Source organism: Nyctereutes procyonoides, unplaced genomic scaffold (genome assembly GCF_905146905.1).
Source record: "Nyctereutes procyonoides isolate TBG_1078 unplaced genomic scaffold, NYPRO_anot_genome, whole genome shotgun sequence".
NCBI lineage: Eukaryota > Metazoa > Chordata > Mammalia > Carnivora > Canidae > Nyctereutes > Nyctereutes procyonoides.
This window is the reverse complement of record NW_026575046.1, coordinates 49,599,180-49,621,745: the sequence shown is the minus strand read 5'-3', so window position 1 is coordinate 49,621,745 and position 22,566 is coordinate 49,599,180. Positions and strand designations below refer to the sequence as shown.

The 22,566-nt window shown below is 43.1% G+C and overlaps 1 protein-coding gene across 3 annotated transcripts in view; it reads right to left on the bottom strand.

Annotated features, from left to right (window-relative positions):
• The window catches only part of NSG2 (neuronal vesicle trafficking associated 2), a 106,696-nt gene extending 90,373 nt beyond the window's left edge, over positions 1-16,323 (bottom strand). For 2 of the 3 annotated variants that reach the window (XM_055325440.1, XM_055325441.1), the window contains exon 1: positions 16,142-16,323. In XM_055325440.1, coding sequence (XP_055181415.1) covers positions 16,142-16,284 — 143 coding nt within the window. In that variant the 5' untranslated portion in view covers positions 16,285-16,323. Of the gene's footprint in view, positions 1-13,692; positions 13,710-16,141 lie in introns of those variants that run through there. The other variant, XM_055325444.1, reaches the window with a different exon arrangement.
• Positions 16,324-22,566: the final 6,243 nt, after the last annotated feature.

Genomic DNA, 22,566 nt, shown 5'->3' with positions numbered 1-22,566 from the left:
TGATTTTGTGTCCCTCGAAAGCTTTTATATTTGCCTGTAATCTGCCCATCTGAACACTTACCCACCTAATTCCTGCCCTATCACCACCACTCTATGCCTGGCTTTCTTCCACTTATTCAATATTTAGCTTTCCAGGAACCTTCTCTGATTTCTCAAAGCATGCTATGCTCAGTTATCATGAGATTTATCATGTTGTTTACTTGAGGAGTGTGTTTTATTTGAGATCCAGTATCTAATACCATATATATTAAGTATGCAATAAGCATTCTATTTGTTAGTGAATTACAGTATGTTCTAAAACGGCATTTCCCTATTTGTGATAAGCATATCACCAATTCTAGGAGGGGTAGAGACCTAGCACTAAAGAACCTTAACTCACACAGTGAGAAACTCATTTTCTTTCCCATTATTTTTCAATCTGATTACATCAAAGAGAAAGTCTGAGTTTGGAACTAGTATGTCACTAAGATTTCTCTGACATTTGCTTCTCTCTATTTATGACTAAAGAAAACCTTTATTAGACAAATGATTTGGCTAGAATTTAATAATATTGCTTAGCCTTTATTAGATTATTTTTAATTAATTTCTATTTGTGGCAAATGGTACAGGTTTGCCACTGAGATAATGATGTAAAGTGTTTTTTTTTAATCTTTTTTTTAATTTTTATTTATTTATGATAGTCACAGAGAGAGAGAGAGAGAGAGAGAGGCAGAGACACAGGCAGAGGGAGAAGCAGGCTCCATGCACCGGGAGCCCGACGTGGGATTCGATCCCGGGTCTCCAGGATTGCGCCCTGGGCCAAAGGCAGGCGCCAAACCGCTGCGCCACCCAGGGATCCCGATGTAAAGTGTTCTAAAAAGAAATTTAGTTGAGAGGGGAAAAAAGCACATATTTAAATAAATATATTAAGTAAGTGATCGTACAGATGATATGCAGACATGATGTAGGAAAATAAGTCTGGGAATCTCTGTTCTTCATATACCCATATGTACCCTTCCCTCTAAATGCCTATGCCTTTGGAATACTATACTTGCATCATTTGCAAATGTTTTCCATTTCCAAGTCTTAGCTAATCTAAACATTATTCCTGGAGGTCAGGATAGGAGCCATCAAGTCTACCTGCATTTACTGGGGATCTACAATATGTCAAGGAGTATAAAAGATGTGATAAAGAAAAAAGACAAAATCATTTCTTCTACTTTTTTTTGCATACATCACTAAGGGAAGCTCCAGTGTGTACCAAAGACTTTGTCCCAACTTATGTTTTCAATCTTTCTCTAGCCTTCTTTCTACACACTGTTTCTACACACTCAAAATACACTTCTAGTTCTTCCCTAATCACTCTCCATCATGGATCCATACCCAGGTCTATGTTTACACATTTTTCCCACCTGTAATTCCCTAGCTCAGCAACATGTGTGACTCTCATGGAGCTTTCACCACTGTGAAGCCTTTCCTAATTCCCTCATTCCCAAATTATTACCACTTCCAAAGCATTTATTTGTACTTCCACAATAGCACTCATCACCCTCCATTATATATCAATTATGAATATACCTCCTAAGTTCTGTGAGAACTGATTTATTAGTCTTGCTTTAAATGTTAGAAGAGTTTCTTAATTTGCCTGCCCCAGGATTTCTAAGTTCTACTACATCTTATAAAGAACTTAAAATTTTATCTTCTAGAGTTCCTGATCCCTTCATCCCACCATTCAAAAATCTTCAGTGACTATAAACCGACTGCCTCCAAGGTATTCCACAACCTGGTCCAAAACTTACTTTTCATTCATTCAATAAATATTTAGCCATGCCCACTATATACTACTCATTGGGATAATACCCCCCTTCCCTCCAAGCCATCTCTATTCATTGTGCCAGGATTTACTGGTCATTTATTCTGTATCAAACACTGTGCTGGGCACTGCACACATTCTGTACTTCACTTAGTCTTTTTTGTTTTTTAAGATTTTATTTATTTATGAGAGACACACACAGAGAGGCAGAGATATAGGCAGAGGAAGAAGCAGGCTCCCTGTGGGGAGCCTGATATGGGACTCAATCCCAGGACTCTGGGATCACGCCCTGAGCCAAAGGCAGATGCTCAACCACTGAGCCACCCAGGCATCCCTGTCACTTAGTCTTCACAGTAACTTGTTCTGTTAGAAAATATCATCCCATTTTACATATAAGAAAACTAAGAATCGAGTAGTTAACTAGCTTGGCCAATATTACACTACTAATAAATGACAGAGCCAAGATTATGTCTTTCTGATTTCAAAGCCAATGCTCTCAATAATCTCTACCTTCCCACTAGCACTTTCTCCATGCATATCCCTTGATTTCCTGCCTTTATGCCTCTCCTTTCCCTTAACTATCAAAGTCTTTCTAAGGTGTCTCTCTTACAGCATTTGTGTCTACTAACTTGCATTCTTATTATTCATTTAGAAGTTCCTGGAGAGCAGAATATTTGTCTGATTCATCTGTCACTAGCACATAATCTAGTGCCCACAGTGTGGGAGACGTTCAATGATAAATAATTCACTTAGTTCCCCACAGAGAGCCAGACATAAACATCCTTTTAATATTAATATTAAATATATATCCCAAACTGAGTAAAATTTAAGCACTTCCCGCCTTGGTTTAAATATAAATCTATGACTATTCCTGGCCTCACAGGCACAGCAGAGGGGCTCTGAAAGCTCTTAGCTCCATCATCTGCCCATCCACCTACCATAGAAACTTCAGAGTTGGGATGCCTGGGTGGCTCAGTGGTTGACCATCTGCCTTTGGCTCAGATTGTGAACCCAGGGTCCTGGGATCCAGTCCTGAATTGGGCTCCCCATGGGGAGCCAGCTCCTCCCTCTGCCTATGTGTCTGCCTCTGTGTGTCTCTCATGAATGAATCGATGAAATCTAGAAAAGAAAGAAAGAAAGAAAGAAAGAAAGAAAGAAAGAAAGAAAGAAAGAAAGAAAGAAAGAAAGAAAGAAAGAGGAAAGAAAGAAAGAGAGAGAAAGAAAGAAAAGAAAGAAAAAGAAAGAAAGAAAAGAAAGAAAAGAAAAGAAAAGAAAAGAAAAGAAAAGAAAAGAAAAGAAAAGAAAAGAAAAGAAAAGAAAGAAAAGAAATGAACTTCAGGGTTGGCATCAACCCCTTTCTTCTCTTTCAGTCAGTCATTGATCCTGTGCATTGTCTCCATTGCTGCTGCCTTCGTTCACACCTTTCATCTCTGCGCTGGACTTCTGTGACTGCCCTCTAACACGCTCTGGCCTCCAGTCTCTTCTAGCCCAACTCTGTCCTAGTTCTCCTTCCTCTAGATCTGATCATGTCACCCCTGTCACAAGGGAGCAGCAAAAATCCCCAAGTTTCAAAATCAAACTTCAAGACAAACTATATATATTGTCTTTTCCTACCCCATCAGAGAAGTCAACTAGAGGAAAGCCACCCTAGGTCTGTACAGCATAAAGTTACAAAAGCACAACACCGGTTTTATAATATTGGCTACCCAGTTACTTCTAATTGGCATAGGTAGGGATCTCCAGCACAAATTCATGCATCCCTTCCCTCAGGCCTGGGAGCTTCTTCATCTGCTTTCAGTGTTCCTCACTTCTAATGCACTATCTTGATGATGGACTATTATTTGTCCTTTGATTCACGGCACTAAAACAATATAGGCTCCCAATTGAATCGATTGTATTTTTTCTTGGCTTCTTGCCAAAGCTATAGAGCTCCTCATTACCACTACTACCACCACCATCACCATACTCTCTCCTCTTCCTAGAATAAACCTTGTATCCTATTTCTATTATTCAAAGAAGCTGGAAACTGAGGGCTAAAGTATCTTATACTACCCCTGGATTTTTTAGATCCCTGGGAGAGGAGACAGAAAAAAAACAAAACAAAACAAAACAAAACAAAAAACAAAAAAACAAAAACCTGAGGCCATTAGAAGGGCTTGTTGTCCAAAGTAATGACCCTGGATAGGTAGCTCTGAAGGCTTCCTGCCACAGCTCATTTTCAGGAGTCAATCAAGTCACACAGAGTACTATCTTATACATCTAAATTATCAAAGCAATCTGGAAGGATAACAAACAAAATGTTTACATATTCCTCAAATTGGGCTTCAGTCTTGCATGCCTCCAATTCTATCTCCTTTATATAGCACAGCCTGAGTGAATCTAACCCTACCACTTCTTTTATTTGAGAGAGAGAGATGAGGAGGAGGAAGAGTAAGAGGAGGAGAAGCAGAGCAAGAGGGACAAGCAGACTGTGCAGAGCACAGAACCCAATGTGGGGCTCCATCACACAACCCTGAGATCATCACCTGAGTCAAAATAAAGAGTCAGACGATTAACTGACTGACCCACCCAGGTGCCCCTCTCTTCTCTTTTTCAAAAACCTTCAGTTTTAGACTTTCTGAGTTACTGAAGACAATGGGAAATGTAGAGCAACTGACCTCCCAAAAGTTCACCCCAAACAATTTCAAATTTTGAAAATTCTATACAAAACTGCACCCTCAGCATTGCTTGAAGACAGAAAATGAGAACTGCAAAGTAACTGTTTAAAGAAAACAAGAAAAATCATTCAGTCGTAGAGCTATGGTCCCATAGGCTCCAGCCCCACCCCAAGGAGGGATTTGTGGCCAGCAGGGAAGAGAAAGAAAGGGCACTAGAAAAAGTGCCTGCAGGAGAGCTTTCTGGCCAACAGAAAGATTAAATCCACCCTAAATCTGAAAATACTAAAACAAAACCCTACAGGTCAGAGCACAAACTACAGAGAAGGAATATCAATGTGCAATTTAAAGGGCCAGACACCACAGAAAGTACTAATCATGCCATTTAATGGGACTGACTCAGTTTAAAGGGGCAAGCATGATTTAAAGGGACAGTCTTCCAATTGCATGGCTTCCGCAGGAGAAAGAAAAAGGAAGAAGCATAAATTAGGTCACGAAAAAAGTATCAGTAGCATCCATAAAAGTGGAGACCTTACAAACACTCTGATTATAATGCAATAAAACAGAGTTTACTAACAAAAACAAAACAGAAAAGTCCTGGAAACTTTTTTTTTTTTTTTTTTTTTAGTCCTGGAAGCTTCTTAAAAAATCAAATCTATTAAGCAACTCTACAGTGAGAAGAATAATACAAACTGAAATTACAGAATTTTAAAAAAACATAATGACAATGGAAACACTACATATTAGAATCTATGGAATTTAAAGTAGTGGTTAGAAGAAAATGCATTGCACTAAAGGCTTTAATCAATAAAAAGGAAGAATAAAAATAATTGAATGAAATGTCCTGCTGGAAAAAAGTATAAAAGCAACATAGGAAACCAAAAGAAAGCACATGTAAGGAGATAAAGTTTCATCTTTATTATTTATCTTTATTTTTCAATGAGGAAGAGACTAGAAAAACAAGACGTCTCATTAATAAATTGAAATCCTGTTTTTTTTTTTTAATTGACAAAACAAAACACTTGATCAAGAAAAAGGGGGAATAGGGCAGCCCAGGTGGCTCAGCAGTTTAGCGCCGCTTTTGGTCCAGGGCGTGATCCTGGAGACCCGGGATCGAGTCCCACGTCAGGCTCCCTGCATGGAGCCTCCTTCTCCCTCTGCCTGTGTCTCTCTGCCTCTCTCTCTCTGTGTGTGTCTCTCTCATGAGTATATAAATAAAATCTTAAAAAAAAAGAAAGAAAGGGGGAGTACATACACATGCAGAAAAAAATGACATTGAAACACAAGAAATTTATTAAAATCATGAGACACTACTTTGCAGACCTCTATGCAAATAGATTTAGAAACACAGATGAAATAGATAATTTCCTAGGAAAATATAACCAAAATTGACCCATTAGGATTAGAAAGCTTGAAAAGAGCAATTTCATATAAGATATAGAAAAAGTCGTAATGGAATTATTCCACAAAAAGCCCTAGACCCAGATGATTTCACAAAAGAAATCTACCAAACCATCAAACACCAGGTAGTCCCACTGTTATATAACTTTTTCCAGAGCGTAGAAAAAGAAGGAAAGTTTGTAAATCTTTTATGAAGTGCGTACACTCTAATACCTAAACTAGATGAAGTACAAAGAGAGAAAAACTATGGACCATGATTTCTCATGAGTATCAATGTAAAATTCTAAACAAATTATTAGTGGAGTCCAAGCTACTTTAATAACACATCATAGCCAAGTAGGATTTATTTCAGGAATGCAAAGTTGGTTCAATACTGGAAAATCCATTCATATTATATACCATAACAATAAATCTAACAATGTATCTCCATAGATCTGAGAAAGCCTTTGACAAAATTCAGCACCCACTTATGATAAAAACACTGAAGAAAACAAAAACTGAGGAATACTTTTTAGTATTTTAAATATATATGCCTTCGTCCTAAAGCCAGCAACTTATTTAATGGGGAACACTAGAGGCATTCTCTCTACTCATCAGGAATAAGGCAAGGTTGCCCAGAATCTTCACTAGTATTCAACATAGTACTCGAGGTATTACTGCATACAGTAAGACAAAACAAATCTACTGCAGGCATAGGAATGGGTAAAAAAAAAAAAATGAAATGAAATTATCTCTCTTTGCAAATAATCTTAGAGTATACCTGGACAATCAGCATCAATGATAAAACCTACTCTAAAAATAAAAGAATGCAGCCAGGGGCTAGGATTTAAAGTTCATTCAAAAACCAATAGGCTAAGTGAAAGAAGACAATCAGGAAAGCTCATATATTGTATGACGCAATTTATAGGAGATGTGCAGAATAGGCAAATCCGTGAAGAAAGAAAGTTTAGCCCTTGCTTAGCCCTGGGGTTAGGAGGAGGGGAGGGCAGTAAGAGGGGGTAGTGGGTGCCAACGGATACAGGATACAGTACGAAAAGGTACAGGTTTTCTCTTTGGGGTAAGAGGTATGTTCCAAAATTGAGTGTGGTGATGGTTGCCCATCTCTATGAAAAGCACTGAGTCGTACACTTTAAATAGGTAAGCTGAACTGTGAAGGTCTCCATAAACTCTTCAAACAGCACAGGTGGAGGGAGTAAGCCCTCAAAAACGAGGGAGGACTTTTCCAGGAGATGGAAATGCTCTGTATCTTCATTGTGTCACTAAAAATATGACCTCATCAAATCTCGGCATGTATATACATAAATCCTAAATACGGTTTGTTCGTTTATTTTTTTAAGATCAAGAAGTGGGGCGCCTGGGTGGCTCACTTGATTTCACCTCAGGTGATGTCAAGGTCCTGAGGTCAAGTCCCACCCCCAGGTCCATCCACCTCAGCACAGAGTCGGCTTGTGTGGCTCCCTCTGCTTCTCCCCCTGCTAGCTCGCTCTCTCTTTCGGAAAGGGAAGGAAGGAGGGAAGGAGGGAAGGAAGGAAGGAGGGAAGGAGGGAGGAGGGAGGGAGGAAGGAAGGAAGATCAGGAAGGAAGGAAGGAGGGGGGAGGAAGGAAGGAAGGAAGGAGGAAGGAAGGAAGGAAGGAAGGAAGGAAGGAAGAAGGTAGTCAGGAAGCTTCCTCAACGCAAACAACAAGCACTCGGAGGGGATCATGGAGGAGGAAACCCCACTTACAGCGGAAGGTCGAACACCCAGGAACTAATTCAACAAGACACAGGCAAACCCGTGGGGGCGTCTCACACACAGGGCATGCCCGAAACGCGCGCGCGCACACCCAACAAGGGAAAGACCGAGGAGGGCGCGAGGACGGCGCGTGCCTCAGCGCGGCAAGACGGCGGCAAGAGGCGGCAAGACGGCGGCCGCCGCGGCACAGCCGAGCCGCCCCGGCCCCTCGCGGTGGCAGACGCCAGGGGCTCCATCCCGTGGCCTTCCGCGGCAGCCCGGCTCATCTCGCGGGGCCGCACCTGCCCTCCGCAGCCGGGCGGGAAGGCCGGCGGGCCGCTGACGGGAGGCCGAGGGCTGAGGCGCCCACCGCCGACACCCAGGCGCGCGCCCGCCCGCCCGCCCGCCCGCCAGGCGCCACCTGCTCGCGCCGCCGGCGAGGTACCGCTCTGCGCGCTCGACGCCCGCGCCGGCGGGGACACGGCGGGTTCCGGGGGCCCGGGGCCGGGGGCGAGCTCCGCGCCGTCCGGGGCCGCCGCCCGCGGTTCCTCGGGGCTGCATGCGGCCCGGCGCCCGGGGTTCCCGCGGCCCTGAGCCCGGCGGCCGCCCAGCCGCAAGACGCCGCCGCACCGGTGCGAGCCGAAGCGCGTCACGTAGACGAAGCGCGTCAGGCTCCGCTCCTGGCCCCGGGCGGCCGCCGCCATCGCCGCCGAGTTTCCTCGAGGCCCCGCGTAGCCCTGGGCGGGAGGGCGGGGGCGGGCGGGGGCGGGGCCACTGCGCGCGCGGCGGGGTGGGCGTGAGGGGCGGGACGGCGTGGGCAGGTGGGGGCGCGGGGACGCGGGGGCGGGGGCGGGGGCGGGGTGGGCCGCCCTGCGCGCGGCGGGAGAGCGGCAGGGCTTTGGCTGGGGCCGCGATGGGCCGCCCAGACGCCCAGACGGAAGGTGGTGGTAAGGTTTGGGGACCCCGTCACGAGGGGGTGGGGGGGGGCGGGGAGGCGCCTATGGGGCACGGCCCTCCGAAGACCTGTGCTGAGCCGAGGAGAGGACGGTGCGGGAGGGGGGCAGGCCCCTGGGGCAGCCTCCCGCGGCTGGGTGTGCCGGGCCTCCCCCGTGAGCCGCCGACCCCGGCTTGCGCAGGCTGGAGGGCGGGCCGGTGAAGTTGGGGGCCTGGGGGAGCGGGAGGGGACACAGCACCCCGTGCTGCCGGAGGGTTCCCGGGGCACCTTGGCCGGGCATAGTCGTGCTGGGCCTTATGGGCCTCGGGCCAGCGTCTTTCCCGCCCCGACGTGCGGCCCGTCGTGGTTCCGCGGCTGCCCAGCTGGATTATTTGGGCAAGCTACTTTTCCTCTCTAAGCTTTCAGTTTCCTCAGGTGTGAATTCAGGATGACGGGGCTAAATCAAAATAAGGCCTATTAAGTACGGGCACGGAGAGTCCCCGTAGGCTTCACCTTCATGTCACGTTTATTGAGTACATACCCTATGAGGTGCCTGTGGCCGGCCGGAGCTTTACATCTGTACTTTGCAAATGGTTGTCCCGTAGACCATCCTTTCAAATCGTGCAGCATTTCACAGCAAAGAAACTGAGTGACTTCCCCAAAGTAACAGGCAGGACAGAGACATATTTTCTTAAAATGAATCTTTTTAATTGAATTATAAATATGTGCAGAAAACTGTACCAATCATCAGTATATACAGATCGATGAATTTTCACACACTAAATATATCCATGTAATATCCCCCCAGGTTAAGAAATGGTGCAGTGCAGAAGCACCTCATGTTCTCACCCAGGCCCAATCCCTTTGCTTTCTTTGTTTCTATGTGGGGTTTTCATTCTGTTCTCAATCATTAAGAGGAGTTTTTAATATATTCTGTATATTAGGTATTTGTTACTTGTATGTATTGCCATTTTTTTCTCATCTGTGATTCACCTTTTATTCTGTCTACGAACTCTATTGAGATGATTATGTAATTTTACTCCCTTATTGTATAAATGTGATGAATTGCATTGATCGAATTCCAGTGTTAAACCAGCCCTCTAATCTGGGATAAATCCTACTTGCTTGTGATAGATTATCATACTATATGATTGATACACCTCTAAATTTAATTTTTTAATCTTTTCTTTAGACTTTTAACATCTATGTGAGAGAGAATGGCTTACAACCTCTTATGTATTTGGTAGAATTTATTAATTAAGACATCTAGGTATGGTGTTCTTTGTGAAAAGGTCTTTAGTAGTTATAGGATTGTTCAGATTTTCTATTTCTTTTTGGGTCAGTTTAGTAAAGTGGGTTCTTCTAGGATTTGTCCAATCTTTCTATATTCTAAAACTCAGTAGCAAAAATTGTTCAAATATTCCTTCATTATCTTTTTAAGGTTTATAGGAGCATCACAATATCCCCCTTTTCATTCATGATATTGATAATTTATATACCCTCTTTATCTGATTTGATCTCATCAGTGGGTTATCAATTTTATTACTCTGTTCAAAGAATCAAATTTTGACTTTGTCAACTCCTGCTAATGTTCCCTAATTGTTTTTGTAACATCCTGAGATGGATATTTAAATCATTGACGTTGAGACTTTTTTCCTAATGTAGGCACGTAAAGCTATATACATTTTCCTCTGAGCCTAGCTTTAGCTGCATGCCACAAGTTTTGTATTCCTATTCATTATTCAATTCAAGACATTTTAATCGTAATTTTTAGGCATATGAGTTATGTATAAATATATTGTTTCATGTCCAAAGATTTGGAAGCTTTTCAATTTTTTTTGTTATTTGTTTTTAGCTTAATTCCATAGTAGTCAGTGACCATACCTTGAATGATTGCAGTCCTTTGAAATTTTCTGAGACTTGCATTAGAACACAGCATGTGGTCTACTTTGGGGAACTGTGTGCAGTTGAAAAGTATGTGTGTTCTGTAGTTGTTGGGTCTAGTGCTCATATTATATATGCAAATTTGATCAAATTTGTGAAGTGTCTTATCTAGGTTTCTTAATCAATGTATCCTTGTTTTCTTTTTAACTATTTTATACTGTCAGGTAAATTAGGTCAGACTGTTCTATCAGTTACTGATAGAGGTGTGCTGAAAATCACCCTATGGAGGATTTTTTTTTTTATTTGTTCTTTTAGTTCTGTCAATATGTGCTTAGTATGTCTTTAACTGCTATTAGGTGCCTACACATTTAAAATTGTTATATCTTCTGGTAATTTGACACTTTTATTTTTATAAAGTGTTCCTCTTTGTCTCTAATGACGCTTGTTGGCATATATTTTGGTGGTTAGTGTTTCATGGTATATGTTTTTCATTATTTTACTTTCAACCTTTCTTCAATCTTGTGTTTACAATGACTGTTGTAAGCAGCATTATAGATTTTTTTTTTTTTGGTGATTCTACAATGTATTTTAAACACCATCAGACATGAATATTGCTTTATACCGTCGTCATTATTCATTTTGATTTACTGATTTTTTATATATTTACCATCTCCATTGTGTTTGTATTCATTCCTACATATTTGTTTTTCCAAATGGGATTATCTTCCCTTTACCTATAGGACAACCTTTACATTTTATAGTAGTGTGGCTGTAACTGGTGATGAATTCACTAAGAATCTGTTTATCTGATATAGCTTTTTCTAATGATTTTTAAAGAATTTTTTGCTGGGTATCAAATTTAAGGCTGTCAACTATTTTCTTTCAGCATTTTGAAGAAATTCTGTTTTACTATTTCTACTTCTTTTGAGAAGTCACTGTCAGTCTATAACTAACTGCCCCTTTAAAAGTAACACAGCTTTTCCCTCTGCCTGTTTTTCAGATTTTCTTTTTTGTCCTCACTTTTTAGCAGTTTTATCATGAAATGACTCAGTATGATGTTCTTTCCATTTATCCTGGTTGGGCTGCATAATGCTTCTTGAATATGTGATTTGATATTATTTATCAGTTTGGTCAATTCTAAGCCATTATTTCTTCCACTATTACTTCTGCTTCATTATTTCCTTTTTTTTTTTTTCCTGAGACCCCACTACACATGTTCAATCTTTTTACCTTGCTCCATATAACTCTTTTGCTCTTTCCTGTAGTTTCCCTCCTTGTTTCTCTTGTTGCTTCATCTGGTTATTTTCTACTGCTCTGTAGAGAAGTCTATTAATCCTCTTTACAGTACTAATCAATCTGCTACTGAGCTCTAAATTTCAGTCATGTTTTCCATTTCTGGAATGAAATGAAAACTGAGCTTCAGAATTTCTTTGGAATATTTTCTAGAACATATTTATCGGAGTTATTTTCAATCCCTTTACGATAACTGCTACAACTTTTTTCTTTTTTATGTTTTTTTTATTATTTGACTTTTGAATCCTGGTGTGCTGGGAAATTTTTGCATGGCAGATATTATACAATATCAAAAATATTACATAGTATTACAATATTAAAACTGTAGGTTATTTGAGAGCCTGGATGATACTGTCTTTTTTTTTTCTGGCAGGCAGCTAAGGTAAGGGAGTTTTGAGTTGACTTACAGCTCAGCTTCAGTCTTTATAAAGTCTGGTATATATCTTATTTAGTCTTACTCCTTAGAATAAAGCTTCTCAGGTCTCCCAACTTAAAGTCTAGGGCATTACCTAAGGCCTCCTTGGGTGACACTGAATGCTAGCTACCACTCATAAACTGGGCAGCATCTGGTGAGGGAAAGTTATGGTGTAGAGTCACCTTGGTGCTTTCCTTACTCGTCCCTGGAATCTTGACCCCTCAAAGTCCTCTCACCTCAATAGCTCTTCAATCCTTTTGAACAGATTTATTTTTCCTTTTTAATCCAGTGTTTGATTATTTTCTTGGCAGGAGAGACAGTAGATATGGTACAAAGTAGTGCCCTCTGGCCACAGCAGGGATGGGTCAAATGCAGGAAACAGGTAAGACCAAGGCTACTGTACCTCTTGGGGCACCTGGGTGGCTTTGTCAGTTAAGCATCTGCCTTCTGCTCAGATCATGGTCCCAGGGTCCTGGAATCAAGCCCCGAGTTGGTGCTCCCTGCTCCGGGAGGAGCCTGCTCCTCTCTGTCTCTCCTTCTGCTCATGCTTTTGCTCTCTCAAATAAATAAAATCTTTTTTTTTTTTTTCGTGAAAGAAGTCTGCAGTACCTTGTCAACATATTTGGGCCCACCCAAATGGAGCAAACAGATTTCACTCTCACTGCCCCTGCCCCCTGGGGCTCATCAGTGCTCCACTAAGCAGTCTGTGAGGATGGCTGCTGACAAGACAACCAGTGGGATGTCAGGAAAGCCTGGCAGGTGAAGGGAGTTCACAAAGCCAGAACCTTCTCAGGGTTCAGATCTCAGCTCAAAGAACCCTCCTGAGAGCAACTGCCCTGAGTCTTTCTCTCCCTGTCCCCAGTCCCTTCCTCACACATTGCCTTCACCGCATTCTGAAAGTATTTTTCTAATTTAGTGGCTTACTTCTTGATTGTCACACCACAACCCCAACAATTGCTACATGAAAGCGAGAACCTTGACTCTTTTGTTCCCACAGCATGTCCCTAGGCACTTAATACAGTGCCTGACACACACAGGCTTTCCACACTCACTTGTACTTATGAAGAAATAAGTAAATTAATAACTAGACCCATTAGAAAAGGTGAACAGAAGGAAGTTGTTCAGCTAACATCATCCACCAGGTGGCAGTCACAGCTCCCAAATAAAAAAGAATCTCTCCCCCCCCCCCACCTTTAAAAGAAAAACAACTCAATTTTTATTTTTACCAAGAGTTACTAGCCTGAATTCAAACTAAGACTATTTCATTTGAGCTTTCTGAGAATAATACTTGGAGAAGATGCATTTCCAGTCTGTATGCCCCATGGCGTGAGTGGCCCTGGCTGCCGATGCGGGGTAGTGGGCGCCTGCTTGGGGAGTGCACAGCATAGAAAGACCAGGAGCAATTATATAAAATGTCATCTCAGCCCACAAAAGAGATGATTTGCTCCTCCCACCCTCACCCCTCCACAAACAGCTGCAGAAACTGAGAGAAAAACCAACGGATGCATATTCCTAGTTATGAATTTCACTTGGCTGGCCTGTGGATGGGGACATATGGTCTCCCAGGGAGGCAGCCACAAATGACGCTGGGAAATGGGCCTTCTCACCTCATCCGTGCCTGAAGTGCCGTTGCTTCACTTCCACTGGTTCTGACAAGTCCTTTCTGCAGCTTCCCCCATGTTCCTGGGAGTAGAAAGGGTGGGGGACCTGGAATGGTCTTTGTTGCTAAGCCAGCCCCAACTTTCAAAAAGCTAACCCCAGGACTTCTTGAGAAAGAAAGGGGCCCTGGCCAATTCCATTTCAGGTAGAAGGAAGCAAGAGGGGGGGAGGTACATTTCTAAACATTAAGAAATTATGATATATTTAAGAATGCTTACATTAAACAAATAAAACTTTAATTTCCCTCCAATACAATTTAACAGAATTATGTGTTTCTCAAGAAATTACAGGTGTTCCTTTTTAAGACTGGATTCTTTGTCTTACAGGTAGAGGATGTGATAATGGTACCCTGTGTAAAGGTGAATGATGGGTCAATTCTATTCTCACACCTGTCGGTGGATCTCTATGGCCACTGTTTAACCTCGAGCTAATGTCAGTTCACTCTGTTTTTTGGCCCTTTCTAAATGAGAGAACCTGGGAACCCAGGGGACCTAGCTTAACACTGACTTTGTTGGGGTTGAATGGATGGGAGAACCCTCCCTGTGGGGAACACAGAGAAACTTCTCTACTCCTGATACAGGGGAATCAAGCATTCCCTCCCTCCTCTGCTGCCTCACCACCACAGCTCAACACACTCTCTCACACATACTCATGCGCAACACACGCCTTGGTCCCTGGTTATTAACCCCCATCTCTAAGATTAATTAAATTGTCTGTGTCATCCATCTATTTCATCTTCCTTCCATACAACTCCTCCGAATTAAAATAATGCTTAATCAGAATTAGAGCCTGCTCAAGGCGTCTAAGTGCCACTCATTACTTGTTAAAGCAGGATCTCTTGTGCCCTTTCAAACAAGCAAAAGAATTTCAATGAGACCTTGGAGGACAGGGAGGGGAACAGGGTGAAAATTTCCCTTTGTCATCAATAGGCTCCTTTTGAAGCTTCTGTGTGTCTAGATAGCATTAGAACTGCCGTCTTTCCTTCTGGTTCCGTGAAGGTTTTGTAGTGTTCTAAGGGAGTGGGATAACTACTGCATGGTAAATCGTGTCTCCTCCAAAAATAGCAGTTTGTGGGGTTTTGCCAAAACACAAGCCATTCTCATGTACCTGTCATCCAACCTGTAGCCCTACTGTGTCCACCCTCTCTTTTCTGCCGTCACCCTGGTCCACACCACCATCACGTCCTTGCTCACAAACACACTGCCAGCCCTCCTAAATTGTTCTGTTTCCACTCTTGCTCCCCTACAAACTATCCTCCACGCCATTACCGGAGTGATCCTAAATCAGTTCCCCTGCACTACTTTTCAGTGGCTCTACATCTAATTTTAAAAAACCCAAAGCCTCCACCATGGCTAACAGGGCTCTCTCTTCTCTGGCCCTTTGACCTCTCTGAGCTCATGTCATGACCTCATCCCCTCGTCACTGTGTCCCGCCACACTGCTCTTCCTTTCTTAAATTCGCCAAGCTTGGTCTTGCCTCAGGACTCCTGCATGTGATATTCCCTCTGCCCAGAGTACTCTTCCCTCAGATTTCACCATGGCTTGTTTTTCTGGTTTCTCACGTCTCAGCTGAAATCTCACCTGTCCCAAGTGCCTTCTCGAACCTCCCAATTAAAGTAGCCCCATTTCTAGTCTCCACCTAATTATCCAGTTTTATTTTCTTCCTAACACTCAGAACATTTTCTTGTTTATATATGTGTTTTCTTGTTGATTATTTGATTTCCCCTTCTGACTATAAATGCCAACAGGACAGAGACTTCACTGGCTTTGTCCCCACAATATCCCCAGAGCCTAGAACAGTGCAAACACTTGGATGAATGAAGGAATGAACAAGAAAACCCCTCTCTGTGATTCTCCTTTGCAGATTTCCACCTTTGGCTGAAGGAAGCAAGTTCACAATTCAGATGAGCAGTTCTGTGCATAATAATAACACTTTATCTTTGTAAGGGGCTATCACCTGAGAACCTCCCAGCAGCTCCCTATGTTCAGAATGGGCATCACATTTCACCAGGCTCAAAAGCTGAAATGACTCACCCAAATACCACACACACACACACACACACACACACCCTTCCGGTCTCAAATTCGGGTCTTTGTTTCCAGGATGTTAATGTCAAGAGAACAGAGACTACCTGTCCTGTCCCCACCATACGCTCAGGATAAAAATAATGTGCAGAGATTTGCTGGAGAAATGAGTGGATAAATGAATGAGCAAACTCCTGGATAGAATTCTCTCCCTGGGATTAAGGCACATTCTAGATTCCAAGCCTCTCACCCCATCTGGCTGGCCTGCTCTGGCCCCCACCCCCGCCCCTGGGTCTTGGGTCCCAGCAGCTTCCAGCACAGGAGGTGCACCCACAACACAGCCCAGGTCTGCTCTCCCAGCCACTATGCTCACCTTGTACTTGGTACTCCACAGTTTAAAAATCCAAAGCTTTCTCGGGGACTGAATTCTTGTCTTCTGCTTGGTCTGGTCTGACCTGAGAGCTTGTGAGAAAAGCAGAGTCTCAGGCCCCCCTCTGTGCTGAATTGAACCTTCATTGGAACAATATCCTCAGATGAACCTGGTGCCCTTGAGCATTGCCGGGCTCTGAGCTACCTTTATCTGGCATTCCAATCTCTACTTGTGAAATACCTGAGTCTCTGGGCCCTTTTGCTGTCACCACGCCCACCCCCTTCTGAAGCACAGATCCTTTAGTGGCTGTTTTGAGAACAGGTAAGAAAATGGAACTAATGTCCAGATCCTGTGAGTCACTCGTTCAGTAAACATTTATTAAGCACTTGTGATGTGCAAGGCACATGGCTGGTCCTGAGGACACAAATATGCCTCAGACTGTATTTATCTCCCCCGCCCAGCAAAATCGGGTAAACAAATTATATATAATGCTAATTACACAGTGTAAGGAGTCCTAATCAGAAGGAGTGCTTCTGATAATAAAGTGTGATGGGGGTCGGGGTGATGGGACTTTAGAAAGAAAGACAGAGGAAGTTCTTCTCAGAGGTGATGTCTAGGCTAAGTCCTGCAGGGTGAAAGGGGAGTTGAGCTCAAGCAGAAAGTCAGGGAGACAGGGGAGTGGGGTGGGCAGATAATTTCTCATTGTTGAAATAAGTGAGGAGAAGACCCTGCCCCAAGAGAGGGTCCTTGTGTCAGAGGAACAGAGAGAGGGCCACAGAGAGGCCGGAGTGCACAGCAGGGAGGAGGTGGGGATGGGGGTGGGGCCAGATCCCACAGGGCCTAGGAGATTGGGAGAACAGATTCAGGTTTATCTCCAGGGCCCTGAGATGTTGGAAGGGTCTGGCAAGGCAAAGGCAAAGGCAGGTTTCCCTCCAGTTAACGGGAGGAGAAGGCACGGCACAGCGGGGGTGCGGGAGGGGTGGCGGCCAGGTGACAGCAGGGAGGCCCTGCTGAGGTGAGACAAGCCACAGGGCATTCCCCTGACTTTTCTTACCACAGTCCTGGGAAGAGGGTCTCCCTGTCCCTTCCATATAGACGGGCGAGTGTACTACCTCCAAGAGGGGAGGGGACTTCCCTAAGGTAGCTGTGGCCCACAGTGGCCAGATCTAGGCCCACAATGGTGATGATGACAGACTCAAATGTTTATTAAGTGCTCTTTTTACAAATGCCTCATTGAAGCCTTACCCCAACCCGATGATGGAGGTATTATTTTTTGCCCCTTCTGACTGGTGAGACTAGAGATATTTAGAGGTTATGTAATGTGGCCAAATTCACTCACTCAGAGGTGGCAATGGAGGAAATCCTGGGGTCTCACCCCAAAACCATATCCCTAGCTTCTGTGGCCCCTGTCTCGGGGTTATGAACCCACCTTAGCCTAACTTCAAAATCCAAGTCACCTTTCCTACCCCATGCCATGCCTTGGTCCACATTTGCCTACGTTTTGCCTTTTACAAGGGCAGAGGGGAAATAGGTGAGAAACTAAAAATCCTATTTCTTCCAAGGCAGTATAACAACTGTCAGTCGACAGACTCCAGGCCTAATTTCCAGCTCCTACCACTCTTTCCCTGCTCCTTTCCCTAAAGAGAAAGATTCTCAGTTCCTCCGAAACTCTCCAGAATACCAGGCTTCCAGGCATAGTCTCTGGGAGTTTGTGTTCAGATTGGTAGCACAGACTCCTGACCCTCCGCTGCAGGGTACGTTTCCCCACCGTGGGAGGAATCCTCTTCCCAACACGCAAAGGAGTCAGCAAGAACAGGGTGCCAGCGGGCAGGTAGGCATGTGGCCTGGAACCTCCACGCTTTCTCCATCACCATGGCAACTCTTGCTGGCTGGCTGGGGCAGGACCCAGAGGAGACGCAGAAGGAAAATGTGGGATGGTGGCAGCTAAGGGTTCCTGTCTGCCTGCCACCCGCTCCTGCCCCAGCCCTGCACAGGGACCAGCACTTTGTAAGTGTATAGATAGTAACAGCAACAAAAATCACTGGGATGCTAATAATAATAGTTAACATTATACTGAGGGCACTAACTGCTATCAGAAAAATTCAGACATAAAAAAAATAAAAAAACAAAAAAACAAAAAAAAAAAAAGAAAAATTCAGACAGGAACAGACCTCGCTTTGGAAGGTCACGGAGCTGCACTCTTTGTATGAACTCAAAGAGGGAAAGTACTATAAAATAAGTATAATGAAAGCCAAGGAAGATTCCAGTTTTCTGCCATCATGGGTGATTATTGCCATCCTTGCAAAATGTCCACATCCTGGAAATGAGAAGAGAAGCTGGCTCTGTGTGTGGAGGGAGGTGCCACTGACTTCTTGCACAAAACTGTATTTGGTAACTGAATTCCACTTCCCTTGTCTTCCTGTCCTTCCCATTCCCCCCACCTTCACCCACCCTTGTTCCCAGCCCTGGGCCACCCACCCCTCGGGGCAGGGCTGATTCTGACTTAAGTGGGACACTTTAGGAGAGCAAATCTGAGTCCCCATTTGTATCTCTTCCCATTTTAGAATGTTGTGTTGGTCTTTGTTCCATTTGAATTCTTTGGGTGGCAAAGAAAAAGGAAGTTGCTGACGACTGTATTTGGCTGCAGCCTTAATGTCTCCCTCAGAAAGAAAGGCATTTTGCTGCAAATCTATGTTCAAACATTCTAAGTTGGTTCTTCTAGGCTCTACAGCATCACATCTGTTCAGGAACAGCTGTTCAGGCTGCAGCAATGATCAAAGCTGTGCATTCCAGAGCTCCAGTGCTCTAAAAATGGCAAACACTTCTTTTTATTTGAATATATATGTTTATATACATGTATATTTATATGTGTATATACGTATATATAAAATCAGGAAATATATATAAATATATATATTCTCTGCATAAATCCATTTTAATGATTCTGACATCTCAGTCCAAAAAGCAAAATTTCAAGTGCTGTTTTAAAATTCACCAGGAAAATTCATCAGTAAGAAAGCCTCTCTCTGCTCTTCTGGATTTCAGGACTATTTTTGCCAGATTACCGAGACTTTGCAGAGTCTCAAAGAATGAGATATGTGAGGGAAGGCTTGACTTCTATATTTAGAACGTGTTCAATTATAGTTCTATAGGAAGAAATAAAACCCTTTCTCCTGGGTGGGATTTTCCTTGAATCAAAAAAAAAAAAAAAGCCAAAATGGATGTATAGACATATATATAATATATATGTAAATCTGTCAGTCTGTCTGCCTACCTACCTACTTAACCACCCACCCATCCATCCACTCATCTGTCTGGCTAGTTAGATATCCTTTCTTGGCACCCATGTGATTTGGTTGGTTGGTTGGGCCACTCCTTAGTTCTCTCAATTTAGGAGATGACATAACTACCACAAAAAATAGGTATCACAGTATTGTTAAAGACATCCTTGAAAGACAAAAGGCAATGATTTTTCGATGGATTTGTAAAATGATACCCTTTCAGTATAACTTATTGGTAAAATATTTATGAAATTCCTTTGGCTGGCTGGAAACTCAAAAGGGGTGAGGTGAAAACAGGACCTGGAATCTGTGTGTCTGAGTTTGAATCCTGGCTTTGCGGGTTGAATTAGTTGACTTTTCTGAACATTAGCCACCTGAAGTGACCACATGAACAGTACCTATCTCGTGAAGTTGTGGGACTTTGAAAAGAGGAAACACTTAAGAGCAAGCAAGATGCCTGGCACTTGGTAAGCATGGCATCAGTGCTACTTGTAATTATTGCTGTTTTTACTCCCAGACTCCTTGTGGTTCTGGAATTTAGGGGTTCACAGCACTAACTCTTCTTCTTTGCCCCTTCTCCCTAACCCCCTGCTTGGGTTATCTCTCTCTAGCTCTTTTTCAATAAATAAAATAAACAAACGCACGCCTGGGTGGCTCAGTGGTTAAGCGCCTGCCTTCAGCCCAGGGCGTGATCCTGGAGTCCCAGGATCGAGTCCCATGTCGGGCTCCCTGCATGGAGCCTGCTTCTCCCTCTGCCTGTGTCTCTGCCTCTCTGCGTCTCTCATGAATAAATAAAAATCTTTAAAAAAAAATACCAACTGAAAAAATTCCATCCATTGCTATTCCCTTGGCAGTGAGGTTTATAGGGAAAGAATGTGGGATTTGGTAGATGGGCACTGAATCCAGTCTTTACCACATTCAGGCTGTGTAACCTTGCAAATCACCCAACTTTTCCTGGAGATAGTTCTGTATTCTGTTCAGTACCTCAACAGGGGTGCTATCTATGCTGTGTATGTAAGTGCCTGACCTACCAAGGTGGTCAGCAATCCTTGGTTTCCTCTTCCAGAAGCAAACCATTCCATCATTGCTGAGTCAGGAGAGCTGAGAATCACCTGACAGATGAGGCCATTCCCCACCCCTGTGGCAAGTCTTTGGAATCAAATCTTCAAGCCAGCAGTTAAACACACAAGGGGTTGCTTCATTTTTCCTCTCAAATGTGAGAGGTGAATGATGTCTCCATTCATTCAAAAAAGGAGGCTCAGGTCTGTACTGGACCCTACCGAAAACCTTTCAGACAGTTTCACAATTTTTATTACCACCAGTTCTTATCCTGGATAACTCATCTCGGAACAAAATTTAAATGTCCTGTGTTGTCCTTAGTGAGTTCTGTGGTGGGGCAGGGGCGGAAGGGTCATTCCTGGGTAATTTGGTTCTTTTCTCTCTCTTTTGGTGTTGAAGGGAGGTGGGAGATGAGTTGAAAATAATCTCTTTAAATGGTGACATTTGCTTAATCACATTGACATTTTTATGGTATCAAAGCCCTGCTTACTGAAATAGAACTCCAATGAAAAGGATAAAGAAAGCTCAAGCTTAGCTTTTGGCATTTGTATTCACTGATTCACCACCCTCCACCCCCCATCTACCCACCAGCAGTTTTTCACTGACACTTAATCAGATTATACCCAATAGAAAACACTGGTGGCTTGCACATGCACTGCATGTGGACGCCACTGTTCATTTTTAACTTCCTCGAGACAAACTGTACTTTTCCAACTCTGGTCAGCACACTGAATCACAGTAAGACACTTTTTCCAGCCAGTCAACAATGACACCCAATTTTTGACTAGAAAAAGATTCGAACTTAAAATATCCCAACAAAATTCAGGCATGCCAAAACAAAATGTTCTCTAATAAGAGAAACTGGATTGGTACTGCTGAAGAGTTCATTGTAGGCCACAAATGTTCATTTTCTGAATTCTTAGAGTTTACTCAAAGCCTGTGGTCCTGTTCTCAGAGTATTGGCAGGGGTGCAGGGGGACACTTGCAAGGGAAATTTTTCAAAGGAGGGAAATGATATAAATTATCAGAAAGATAGCATGTCATGAAGGGCAGATTCAAACAAGCTGCCTGTCTGAAGTAGTACTTGTGGTGGCCCTCATGAGCAGTAAGGGCTGATCTGAGCCAGGGAGTGGCATAATCAAAATAGCTTTGCAAGGAAGGTGATGGTTCATTCTGCAAAGCAATTTCTCTCTTCCGGAACTGGGAGTAGAGGGAGAGGAATTAAGGAGCGAAACTGGAAATGGTGCCGGGGTTAGAAGCCAGGCAACCGTGTCGAAACCCTGTAAAGTTAAATGTGAACAACGGCAACAGCCCTGGGTATGAGTAGGGAGGGATAGGACCAACAGCCCTTTGCAGAACAACAACAACAACAACAACAAAAAATGAGATTGACTTCCTGATACCAGTAAACATACTAAAAGGTAGAACAATGTATTCTAAGTATGTGCTGTGGGATCCCATGTTGTCTGTAAACAGAGACTATAGGCAAAGAAATTTGGTGTTGGTTGGGGAGACACTTTAAACAAAGCAAAATAGGTTTCTTCACTGTAAAACTTCTCAAAGCCTTCACGAGCTAACTGCATATTCTGATTTTCCATGCAACAGAGTACCTTATTTTCTAAGTTTATTTAATGACAGAACTTTACATTTTGTCTGTTTCTTGTAGTAAGGACTACCTTAGTGCTCTGATGATCACGATGTGCAAAACAAATATTGAGGTTCTTGTTTATCATTCTGTCATTACATACTTCAGAAAAGACTTGCCCTTTAAATGTTTTTATTTCATGTTTGCTTAATTTTTAAAATCAGGAATTTACTTTCCCCATGACTTCTGATCAGACATTAAAGGAGTATTTATCAAACTTAAAAAAAAAAATTCCCTGAAAAAATTATTTTGCTTTTGAACTGGGTGTGGATACAAAAACCATTACCAAAAGGGGTTATGAAATAGCTTAATTGTTAATGGTTAAGAATGGGGTAGGGAACTTTCCTTTTTTGGCAAGTTTGGGTGAACTATAGTGAATAAGGAAACACAGCCCAAATAGCCTTTTACACCCTCTTCAGATTCACTGTTTTGGGATTTAAAAT